The 12733-nt window shown below is 40.0% G+C and overlaps 1 protein-coding gene across 1 annotated transcript; it reads left to right on the top strand.

The window, feature by feature from the left end:
• Positions 1-5138: 5138 nt before the first annotated feature.
• hps1 (HPS1 biogenesis of lysosomal organelles complex 3 subunit 1) lies at positions 5139-12730 on the top strand. Its single transcript, XM_005913890.3, has 18 exons — positions 5139-5500; positions 6795-6986; positions 7093-7224; positions 7648-7790; positions 7868-7976; positions 8077-8237; positions 8391-8493; positions 8584-8668; positions 8854-8909; positions 8991-9158; positions 9429-9599; positions 9803-9879; positions 9968-10105; positions 10253-10318; positions 10521-10665; positions 11688-11801; positions 11904-11986; positions 12062-12730. The coding sequence occupies exons 2-18, from the start codon at positions 6870-6872 to the stop codon at positions 12222-12224; spliced, it is 2031 nt and encodes a 676-aa protein (XP_005913952.1). The 5' UTR covers positions 5139-5500; positions 6795-6869; the 3' UTR covers positions 12225-12730.
• Positions 12731-12733: the final 3 nt, after the last annotated feature.

Raw genomic sequence — 12733 nt, 5'->3', positions numbered from 1 at the left:
ACTGTCATCTGCATTTTACTTCAAAATATTTTGACTAACTTATGCTGAAAAGTAAGACCGCGGTCAGTGAAAATGTCCCCTCGAGAGAGCTAGACATGACGCCTTTTGAGCTTTAAACTGACACCATTAAGAACAGTGATAAGCAAGTGCAGGTTAAGTGTCTAAACATGTAAAATATAAAGAATAATTATCCTCTAAATGTGTTTATAGTTAATGTGGAGATGTTCATATTTCATTTGGAGAGCATTATTTTATATATGTAAAGTGTGCCTATATTATTTTTTGGTAAAAAAAAAAAAAAAGTTTACATGAATAATAAAGACCTAAAAATACCCAAGATCTTGAAAGCTTTCTTTATTTTCTTTTGTAAAAATGAGCAATTCACCACAGACTACACTAAAACAAAGAATGTAATCCTACTCAGATGTTAGTTTGTCTACAGGTCAGACTCCATAACCTTTGACTGTAAATTCATTATAGCATTAAAGAGGGGATTTGGGAGGAAGTTTTACGTCTGCACAAACAGCTAAGTCCCATCATGTGAAAGTGCACTGAAACCAGACTCCACAGCGGTTCTCGGGACATGACGGAGATCTGCAGGAGCACATGGTAACCAATAGAAAAAAGAAACAAAGAGATCGGAAGATATGATTTATACTTGCACAAGAGCACAAAGCAAAGCAGAAATGCCCTTGTACTGTGATCCCAATACAAAGGCACGGTATTAAAGTTTACCATCGTTTGTGCACTCACTCAATCAGCTCTTTATACACACACACACACAGGCTGTTAGACTCTGTGGCCCAGTTGTGGAAGCAGCTGGAGCAAGTCTTTGTAGCGGGAAGAGTGCTGTCTTGTCACTGCATGAGGCAGCTGCTGATGGGAAACATGAAGCCAGGATGAACTAAAAGTCCAGACCTCAGCTTGACCCAGACAGGCTAAACCTGAGCCACACTTGGCTCAGTGTGCGCTGATGCATAGACAACTGGAATCTGCTTGGTAGACTCGTATAGAAGGGAAATAAAGGACCATGGTTAAATGCCCGTCATCTAGGTTCCTTCGGGTTCTCCTACACAAGAAAAACTCCACTGAGCAAATTTGATCTTTCCTGACACGGAGTCGTTACCACTGGCACCCCTTCAAGAGCCTGATCCAAAGCATATACCTTGAATTAGATTTTGTGCCATTCATGCGAAATAGCTTCTTGCTTTCATGTAAGGAGCAGAAATGTTTGGTCTGAGAAATGAACTTCAGGAACAGCCTCCTTTCACATGTGGTTTATTTTAAACAGCCCGACATTGTTGACATGTAAGAATCAAACCAGACTCGTTAACACCTGGCCCATTTCATCTGGGATCTTTGAAGAGGAAATTTTATTCATTATACTGTGTTGGCCACACATATATATATACAGGGTTAGATAAAAACATGCTTTATTTTCAAAGTAAAGTCAGAGAGAGAGCAGACGTACTAAAGTTGAATAAGATAAGTCGATTAAATTGGGCAGCACGCTCCAGAAAATTGCTTTAAATCTCAGTTGCCAGTGCGGGTTAGAAATATTCTTACATAAGCTACCTGTTGATATGGATCAGAAAATAAAACTGCATGCCTTTCTGATGAAAAGCATGTTGAATTTGTTAACTACCCGCAGTACCTCTGCCCTGAAAGTAATGGTTAAGCAATAATTGACCGAGGCAATGGGAACAGTGAACTTAGTGAACTTCCTAAGACTCAGAACAGGATCTTATCAACCTGAATGGGTTGAAATGGTTTTGTTTGGCAAACTCTGGTTCATATAAACCCGTGCTTTGCGACAATAACGGCTGAACATCAAATCCTCTGACAAAATCAAATTCTATTGTGGTTTAGGAGGACTGTATGGTGTCCAGCCACTTCTGCGTGACAGTCTCTCCTTAGCCGAGGTAACTGCTACCCAGGCCCACCTAACACTGTTTATACTCCATGATCCATTTTGAGACATGCAAGGCCCTCTTGCCCTGTTAGCAAACACTGAGGATTTCTAGATGTTTACTCTGTATATACAGGATACAGCTTAAGTAAGACTTCTGTGGATGCCGGATACCTAGAAAACTGATGGACCAGATTAGATTTTGGCCCGCAACATTGAAGTCTTGGCATTTTGAACCATTTTGAGCTAAGCAAGGTTAATAAAACATAAATATTTATCCTACTATGGTTCTTTGCTCCACTCAGCAGCCAAGCATACAAACAGTGTCGAATATTATGATATAACACAGATTTGCTGAAGACCTTTCTCTGAAAAACATAATGATATTTGTTGAATATGTTTTTATATGGAAGATGTGTGTAATATGTTGTTTACTGCAAAGGTTTTAGGCACCAAAAAATCAACATGCTTTCATAAATATAACCATTTAGTTTTTTAGGTCGTACAATATGGATCAAACAGAATACACAAGTCAACATTTCGTGAAACCAACTTTGCATTCAGCCTAGGTTTTCCAGGTTGTTCAAAGCACCTCCAAGAACTTGAAACTGTTCTTGTGCAGATTTAAGCTGTTCCTACAGTCAAACATTATTTGTTTGAAAAGGAGTAGGCAGAAGTATTTACTTATTTGTCCCTACCCCCTCAAGTTTTACCTCTCATTCATTTAATTTTTTTTTTTAGTCTTAAATTAAACAAACAACATATGAAACAAAAGTAAAACAAAACAAAACATACATAAATCAAAAACAAGAAATTAGCAAGCCCCACCACAGTATAGTTTCTTTCATATGAAAAATACAGAATGTGTATATTTGCAGATACACAAGTTATGGAAAAACAAACAAAGCAAAACCAAAAAACCCCCAAAAAGAACCACAACACCATTACCAGCAACATTACCGTCCTGGGTTAACCCCGTTTTCTTCATTCTTATACTTATTTAAAATTATGTTTTTATATTTTACTTTAAACTGTTTTATGTTTTTACTGTCTTTTATTTCTTCTGTTAGACTGTTCCATAATTTAACTCCTGCAATTGAGATTGACATAGTTCTTAAAGTTGTTCTAGCACTTTGTATTTTTAAATTCCATTTCCCTCTTAAGTTATACCCACCTTCTCTTCACTTTCTTCCACTTCTCCAATTCCAGGTCACAGGGAGCCTCAAACCTATGCCAGCTGTCATTGGGTGAGACGCTGGGTACACCCTGGACAAGTCACCAGTGTATCGCAGGGCTAACACAGAGAGAGAAACAACCATTCATGCTCATATTCATGCCTATGACCAATTTAGAATCACCAATTAACCTGAGAAACATGCTTTTGTGGGAGTGCCACCCAAGCCAGCAGGCCACCTCCTAAAATCTTTGCTCAGCATGCAGAGTAAGGTCCATGTATATAGCTTGTTATTTTAGCCATTTATCAAAACACGTCACATTACCGCTATAGAAGGATGAGATTCAAAAATGCAGACTTTTGGTTTAATTCAAAAGGTTTTAAGGTTTCCTCAATAACCTTTGAAGAACAGAATTTTGATACCCAGTCCCTGGTTTTTAGGGACTCATGAGCAATTTGGCAAATTAATATAATATTAAATAAAAAGCTCCACATTTTTTCATGTGACAGAGTTTTTATATTGACTGTCCTTCCTGACACAACACCAAAATTATTTCTGTCTCCTCCAGGGATTGAACTGGGGGTCTTTTGGTTGCAAACCCCTACACTTTGAAGTCACGTAACATAATATGAAATATAAAGCTACTTAGATAAAAAGGTTTTGTGACTGTGTGCATTGTGGAATCTATGTTTTTTATGAGACTTTGCCTTTTTAAGTTGTTGTTTGTTTCTGGGGTCTCCGGGCTTTAATTTTGACTTCAGGTAGCAAAATGCAGCTTAAAATGGTCAATATTCCACTTCCTGACCTTCAAAAACTCGTGTGATGCCATCGCTGTTTGTTTTAGATCTGTGCTCTAACGCACTGCTGCATTTGACTAAATCTGAGCACAAAGTTTAGAATTTATCAGGCTGCTTCTCCTTTCTGTAAATAAACACTTATTACACCGTGTGTTTAACAGGTGCTTTCCCCTTCACATCATTAAAGAGGAAACATCATCAGCAAAGGTGGTGGAAGTCTAACTTCCGGAGGAGGGGAGAAAAGTCTTAAAACATTTTGGGCAATAACAGCACTCTTTTTAGATTTTTTTTTTTTTTTATAAATATGTTTTTACGGGTGACTTCATACATGCAACTGTGACACCAAAGTGACCACTTAAATTAAAGAAAACTTTAGTGACAACGCTTCAAAATAAGTGTCTAAATAAGTGCTTTTAGATATTTCAGGATGGCTGTCAAGTGGCAAGGCTTGGTTCTACAAGGGCTTTGTACATGTACACGTTTATCTGTCTATCCAGATGAAATGTTGAATAGCTTTTTAGGTATGAAAAGCCTAATCTGGCTTTTCTAGGCTGATCTCTGATTTGCACATTATAGTGAATGAACTGAAAGGGGAGCTGGGGAGTGTTCTTAAACTGGGTAGATATTGTAAAAGCCTTTCTCTTTACCGTGGAAAGCATCCTGCTATCATCCAACAATGTTGTCTTGCATGGGTGTCCAGAACGGGTTAGGGTTTTTTTTTTGGTTTTTAATGCTGCTCAGTGTTTTCTTTTTCCCTCTGAATGTAGCAAACATCTTTGATTTCAGCACCACTCGCTCTCTGGTGGAACTGTTCTGATTTTGCAGTAGAACTACCTGTTTCTCTTGCACTCACTCCTCCTAGGATTCCATTTGGTGGACAGCAACAGCTCCCAAATGCGAAAGTCTGACTTGGAATGAACACCAGGCCTTTTGCAGTATTAATCACATAAATAAACTTTCATACGTTTGCCAAACACTGTGACTCCCCCACCACCACCACTACAATATAATACATCCAATTAATTAATTTCAATATTTTTTCCTCTGTACATTGCAAAGATTTGCCATTTTCTGAGTAGCTTCCATACAAATCCCGAAGCTTTACTACAACAGGCAAACAGATTTGCACTAAATGTCAAACCAAGATAAAAAAAAAAAAAAAGCGGGCACGAGTACGCTACTAATCTCAGTCTCAATCATGCAGCTGCATGCCACAAATACCAGCTATTATACAGCATAGCTCTCCTAGTCATGTGGGCCACTTTATGCACCAGCACATGACTTTTTCCTGCCTCACTGATCATCGGGCTCCCCGAGGGGTAATCCACTTCGAGGAGCTTCCACTTAACACGAGCTCCTTAACAGCAGCAGTCGGGCGGGCGCTTCTCCTCGATAGTTTGACAGCTCCAGCTCTTTTCACACCAGCAAGCTTCCTGCCTGAAGTCACATGACTGAATGCTGGTGTCGCGCTGCAGCGCGGAAGGAAGAAGGCAGCTTGGGTTGAAACTGTAAGCCGCTATGAAAACGTCCCCAAACGGCCCGGAAAACTGAGAAGGGCTGATTGATAGGACAACGGAGACACTGGACTGGGATGCTGGAGTTATCCGGCGCAGAAAAGTGTGAGTGATTTGCGGTGATACGAGTTGTAACTTTGGTCACTACGTTTGTGGATCAGCAGACTGTGTATGGAGGAAGTTAAAAGTTTTGTAAAAGAGGGAAGGCTTTTAGTAAAACACGGGATGTGAATGCACGGATCGGAGCTCCATGAAAAAAGAGAAGCTGCTCATGGTTACATCAGGTGTTTCTGACTGCACATTTTTAGTCTATGGGTTTGCAAAAGATTTGCAAATCAGATTTTTCTGCCTTTTTCACAACTTTTGCCCAACGGGCTATCATAAGATATTAATTAAATATGCGTTAGATGTACAAAAACCAGCCAAAACATAAAAAGAAAGAGAAGAAAAGATTGTTTGTTATGTTTCAAAGATCTGAGCCCCTAAGGATCCTTTCTGTTTCAAAGCTGTCGTTACCCCATCTGTACACTCACTGTGTTGCTCTCACCACAATTACAAACATTATTTAAATCTTTTGTTGAGGAGAAGGACCTTTGTGAACAAGGGTGGACATTTTGGTATTTATGCTCCCGATCTTACTTTTTTCCTGCCTCTGAGCCTGAATATCGTCATTAATATACTATCAGAGTCTACCTACTTTAGGCCAGGAAGCAACAGAGCCTACAGAGTCAGTCATGACCCAGACTAACTAACTTCATATTCCTCTGTGTTCAAATGGAGGCTTTGCTCTTTATTTAACTATTTCCACATTGAATTGTGGTATTGAAGCTCCATTAACTAAGATTTTTCACTTGATGATGGCTTTTGCATTGACAATGCCTTCTTTATTCACACACATGCTACTACCTGATCAAGTTTTCTGTAATGGGAAACGCACCATGGTTGAAGGGTGTTTCGGGTATTACAATGCCGATATCAATATACTTGCTAATGGCTAATATCGGCCCCACCAATATATCAGTCAGGGGCTATTTGGCAACCTTTTCATAAGTCACAGTTCTCCAACATTTTCTATTACAGTCATCAACAATATAAGAATATATAATTCATTCTGCTCTATATTCTTGCCACCTGGTTGTCCACACCTTGGCCACCTGTGATCTTTCTTTTTTTTTTTTTTTTTTAAGATTTCTCAAACTTGTGCTCTAAATGCTGGAACAATAAAATGGAAATCTGAGGACTGTTTAATCGTGTTTCAAGATTTTAACATCTTCCTTTTGGGCATGCCTTAGCTGTGTGAATAGTATCAAGTCAGTCCTTTGTGCTTCACAAAATTCCTCCCCGGACTCTGTTTTATGTCTTTCACCTCAGTACTTTTAACATTTTTTTTTTTTTACAGCCTAATGCATGTGGAGAAGTTGGAGTAAAATAGGACACCGCATTAAAACAGGACAGGAACGCATCTGTAGTCCAGATGAAGTGCTTGCTGATAGCAAGTGAGAGTGCTGAAATGCTCTTCTACTGGACTGACTTGGAATTTCAGCAGAATATCCAGAAACAGTATGGAGCGTCTCAAGAGGAAGGCCACGGGGTAAAGTTGAAGAAAGCTGTATTCAGCAGACACTCTGCATGTGCTTTTGAACTTGTTTCCTGTACGTGTTAAAATGAGTTGATCGTTTGCTTTTTTTCTCTCCCAGTTTCCGGCCTTTGAGGACAGCATCAGCACTCTGTTTGCTCCCATCATCATCTCCTTCAGCACCATGGTGACAGAGGCTGACAGCTACACATCTTTCACGACAGAAAACAACCACATCTACGTACTACACCAGGTAGCACCCGCCATACACAGAAAAAACTGTCTTCATCCCCTGCACAAGTTCCTAAGTTATCTAAAAATTGTGCTATGACTGTAATTTCTCTTGACCTTGTTTGAAGATTTCTGATCTGTAAAGCAATCAGGCTTCAGCAACAGCACCTAAATGCAGGCCTTTGTCTCTGTGAAGCAGCATGTTTTATCATGTGAGTCTTGTTAAGGCTTTATCCTCCTGCCGCGCATGATGCAGTTATCGAGTCCAAGCACTTGACATGTTTCAGGTCCACTCAGCGTCAGCAGCCTTTTAGCTCTTTCTTGTGTAAACCCTTTATCGCTTAGAGAAATCAAAGAGCAGAAGACAACCGCCTTCACTTTATTTTCCAGCTCATTCATTCGCTTGGGGCAAAACCACATTTATTAGGGTATTTTGTGTCTACAGTTTGATGAGTGCCTGTACATTGCTGTGAATGGAGACGGCGAGGAAAAGGAGGAGGATCTAAGGAGGAAAATCTACGTGATGAATAAGATGATTGAAGTTTTGTTTGGCATGGTGACCCTCAGTGGGAACCTCCTCAGGAAAGAGTAAGACATTTGTCTGTTTATCATTGGTTTTTAATACAGCATGAGGTTTAGTATGAGCATATGTTGCTCGTCACCAGACTGCGCGCCCGGGACACGGAGCAAAGGCTGAGACTGTGGAAGCATCTCCAGAGTCTGCTGGAGACCTACAGCCACCTCCGAGAGAATGATCAGAGCTTCTTAGTGGAGGTGTGGTTCTTTCTCACTTAGTACAGATTAGAAAATAGACTTTTTAAAAAAAGAATCTCTTTAAAATCTTATTTAAAAATCACCATCATCACTCTGTTAGGCGGTGGAGAGGCTGATCCACCCCACACTGTGTGAGCAGTGCATCGAATTCCTGGAGCGCCGTTTGGTTCAGCAGATCAACAGCAGCGTAGAGAGAGGAGGAGAGGAGGTGCTGCATGCCTTCATCCTGGTTCACACCAAACTGCTCGCTTTCTACTCCAGGTACAGATGTTTCTATAAACCTGTCACATTATTTTTATAGCTTACACCCTTCCTCGTATATCACCTGTACTTACAGTTCATATACTCATACCTACCTTTTTTACTTTTTACAATTCAACATGGTAATGGCTACAATCATCTATTTCTTTCTAGTCGCAATGCAAGTATACTCAGCGCCTCAGACCTCCTGGCCCTCATCATCATGGCACAGAATATGTATCCTAGCAATGTGGATGTGGATGACCCAAGTCCGGAGGTACAAAGTGGTGACAGCCTCTCAAACAGCACCGACAAAGCATGTTGTTACTGAGTGTTTATTCTCTCTCTCTGTGCACTTTGCCTGAAGGATATTGATAGTACATCTGGTTCTGGCCATGAAAGTTTTTACACCCCAGAGCCCTCACCTACAGACAAAGACTCAAGCAGTTCAGGTGGGTTGTTGAGTAGAGCTTTTGTGTTCAGATCATCAAACAGATTTTAACAGACAAGGATAAAACCGAGTAGATACAAAATGCAGATTCCTACTTCTCAAACTGTATCTGTGACCAGATTAAGTCATGTTAAGTGTGCAGAGCATGTTCCTCGTCATTTGTTTCTTTATTTTTCACATCACCAGAAAAGCCAGTGAGGGGAGGCACTCCCGTGTTTGAGTTTGTAGACCCAGACATCCAGGTGAGAATACATTTGTAAACAAAGTAAACAGCTTTCTATTTGTGTGTTACCCTGACACAATGTGAAACACACTGTATTCAGATGGCAGAGGACAGCTTGAGTACTCTAGAAGGTTATCCACCTGATCCAGCAACCCCTCACAAAGTCTTCTTAGAGGTCTCGCAAAAAGATGGCCTCTATCCCATGATGCCTCACTCCATGTACTGTCTCAAACTGTGGCCTGGCATCACACTAGTTCTGCTAACTAAGGTTTGTGAATACCAACAAGCAAACAATGTGTGTATTAGTGACTCCATATGAAGTCGCGTACAGTCTATATGTGCAGTAATTTGCTTGTTTACAGTATGTGCGCACAGACATATTGTGGTTTGTGGCCAGTAGGGGGAGTCTTTTTGACTTATTTGGAGATACATCTATTTAACCTCTGTGCCATGAAGTGTTCACGGCATCTAAATATATTTTTGCTCAGTTGTTTAAACAGTTAATTTTTTTTATATTTATCTGTGTCATCTGTGTCAGTTTCCACACAGTGGAGTAGCCATGTCTGTGTATACATTTTGGGAAGCCTTTGCCAAACTGGAGAAGCGCTTAAATGAAGGCCAAGGAGGTTCCACAAGAGGCCAGCCTATGCATGAAGTGCGCAGCAAGCTGGATAAATTCCTTAAAACCCTGGCACTGAATGGGATACAGGTTTGTTTTTGTGTGTTGTTGTGCTTTTGCTTTGAGTGGCTGTATTCTTCTACACTTCCTCAGCACTCGTCTGCCTTTGCCACAAACACCCAAGTCAAAAAACTGACTTTAATCCTCATTTGTTATCACAGAAACACAGAATGTTTGCACATGATCCAATCAAATCTTTTTCTTCTTTTTTTGTCTTTTCTTCTTCTAACCAGTCCTCACAGTTGCAAAATGTCTGGACCGAATTCAAAAACCGGGCCTTCTCCAGAGGAGGGCCTGGGTTCAGCAGAGAGTAAGTCTCTTACTGCCCTCTGCTGGCCAAATGACAGCAAGACAGTTTGATGACCCTGTGAGGCTTTAAATGTCTGTTTATGTTGCAGTCTTATCCCGTGGTGCAAGAACATGAAGACCCAACTGTGTGGCATATACCGACAGTGTTTTCTGTCTGACTCTGGACCAGACGACACTCCTCGTCGTCTCTCCCCTGGCCTGCAAGAGCGGGCCCAGACCATGGTGCAGTGAGTGTCTGTCAGCTACTATTTTCGTTGTTATATTTTAGGCTTGCCAACTTGACTTCATTTTTTTATTTTGACACTGTGCAACCTCGTCCTTCATTGTTTTGTCTGTATCCTCTTTGTCTTCCTATCTTTGTCTCACTCTCTAAGGGAGCAACTGATGGACTGGAAGGACTTCCTGTTAGTGAAAAGCAAGAGGAACATCACCATGGTCTCATATCCTCTCAGTGCAGCAACTCTGTGATGTCCTGTTTTGTCTAATTTCTCTGCAATTGTTTTCTACAAAGCAGAATTTGTAATATTTGTAAAAGTATATTTTGTATTTTTATGGTTTTTAACAACATACATACACTTAAAAACCCCAAAAAACAAACCCATTGTTATGCTGAGCGTATTAATCTTAACTGATTAATCTCACTTACCTGGAGGATTTCCCAGGCCTCGTCCACTTTATCTGTGTGGACCGATCAAGCGGACAAATGATAGCGCCATCACTCAGCATCACAGAGCGGACCACGTCTGAGCTGGGGAAGGGACCAGTGGCTCAGTATATCAAAAACAAGGTCACTAAAACTAGAACTACATCTTATTTGTTTTGGGGTAAAGTATAGAAGTCAATAGCCCCCTCGTCATTTCTTTCTATTTTGCTGGGAAAATGGGAAATGGGTAAATTGATTTATTGGAATGTGTCCAAACATAGATGGAAATAGAGTAGCTGTAGCTAACTGTAGACACTCGACTGTTCTACTCGTCTCATCTCTGTACATATTGATGATTATTTGAACAAAAAATGTCAAATTTGAATTTCTCACTCGATAAGATCTGTTTCCCTACTTCAGTCAATTTCAATGGTCAGATGCATTTCTCAGTTGCTGTGTCAGGTCTTTGCAGGAATGTTTTCCATTTTCTGTTCATCTTCTGGGTTTTAGGCCTGCCATTTCTTTTTTGGCCTTCACTTGTTCAGTTTTCAGTTGCATTTTTAAGGATATGACAAGTTTTCAGCTATTAGCTTTTTGGGAATCACATTGTTGGTTCAAAAATACAATTTTATGTCTATCAAGCTATGTCATCTTTGGCATTTTTCCTAGACTCAACTAAAGAAATGTCAGCAAACTGTGTGTTTGTGGAACAGGCTGCTAGTAATAAAGTGCCAAAGGTAGTAAGGAATTTGAAGTAAGCCTTTTGCTAAGTTTTCTGTTACGTCTAGACACAACATTAATTCTTCTTTTGTGGTAGGTGCCTTTTTTATATCACTCTGCAAATGGTCAGGTGCAAGGACTGGACTGAGAATTGGTGAAAAGGCGGGCAATATCAAAGAAAAGCTTTGAAAGACCTTCAGAAAGCTTGGAGACCTATTACTCAAAAAACGACAAAGTCTGACTTCTTGGAAGTCAAACACGTACAGATAGTTTTGTTTTATGTGTGGTGGTGAGTTTATGTGTCGACTGTTTCCTAGTGTTGTGATAAATTAGGCCAGCTGTCTGTAGCCTCATGTTCATCGTACATTAGGCTGTGCATAAGACAGCGTGTGGATAATCACAGTATGCATATTTTTGTCATTTCTTTTTTCTAATCCATACTGAAGATGTGGAGCCTGGTCAGCACAACACGGCACTATCTACAGAAGGGTTACTCCACTCTAACATTACGTGATGGAGATTTCTACTTCTGCTACTTTCTCTGGTTTGAAAATGAAACTGTAAGTCACTGCTGTACTTTGTTCTGTTATCCATGAAAACAAATTTAACAGCCTGAAACAGCAAAAAAGCCTATAATTCAATTTGTATACCTCTTCAATCAGGGCTTCAAGTTGGAGGCAAAAGACATACCCATCATGCCCGATGACTTCGCCCCTATCGGGATGCTTGCTCAGAATTACTACAGGTAACCAGCCTGGTGTGATAGAAATATTTTTCTTTAATTCGTTCCCCTGACTAAACAAAGCGATGCATGTTGCAGGAAGCTGCTTCGGTACTATAGTAAGAATCACCCGGGCGAGACAGTGAAATGCTACGAGCTCCTAACAGTTCACCTGGGAGTCATCCCCACTGAGATCATCCTCCAGCACTGCAGGCAGCTGGCAAGCAAATTATGGGAGCCCTCACGCAACCCACTGCTGTAGACAGACCCACACTCTCACAGTGGGTCAGAGTAGCCAAGAACAAAAAAAACAACTCTTATTTTACATGTTGTGTTCTGCTTCTGTTTCATTGTCAGTGTATTTTTGTATTGTGTTTAAAATCCTAAGACCCAAAATTATTTATTGAAAGCACTTTGATTTCTGATTAGATAAATCAAACCCCACTGTGCGCTGTACACACCTCGTCTTTTATGAAGCATGTTCCACTTCCTAATTTTTGAGTATTTTAATATGTTCTTAAAAATATGTATTTGACTTAGTTCATATTTATTATTAATCTAAATATTTGTATCATTTTACTGAGATATTTTTTTTTCTTTTTAAAATTTGTGGCTGATTTTTGGTTTGTTTTTTGGTTTGTTTTTAAGAAATGCAGCTATTGTCCCTTTTTTTGCCTTTACTAATGGCAGCGTAATAAGATGTATGAAGGAAACATAGTAATAGTAATTATGGTTTGTCTGTCTTAATAAACGAGAAATAATTTTTGAGAA

Source organism: Haplochromis burtoni, unplaced genomic scaffold, assembly GCF_018398535.1.
Source record: "Haplochromis burtoni strain Fernald_Lab_line unplaced genomic scaffold, NCSU_Asbu1 Contig_7, whole genome shotgun sequence".
Taxonomy (NCBI): Eukaryota; Metazoa; Chordata; class Actinopteri; order Cichliformes; family Cichlidae; genus Haplochromis; species Haplochromis burtoni.
Note: the sequence above shows the minus strand (reverse complement) of the source record. Positions and strands in the feature narration are given on the sequence as shown.

Coding starts and splice junctions, on each gene's coding strand:
- hps1 (XM_005913890.3), top strand. CDS start 6,870: ATGAAGTGCTTGCTGATAGCAAGTGAGAGTGCTGAAATGCTCTTCTAC. Junction 8,910..8,990: donor TTGTAGACCCAGACATCCAG/GTGAGAATACAT, acceptor CACTGTATTCAG/ATGGCAGAGGACAGCTTGAG. Junction 10,666..11,687: donor CTCAGTATATCAAAAACAAG/GTCACTAAAACT, acceptor TCCATACTGAAG/ATGTGGAGCCTGGTCAGCAC.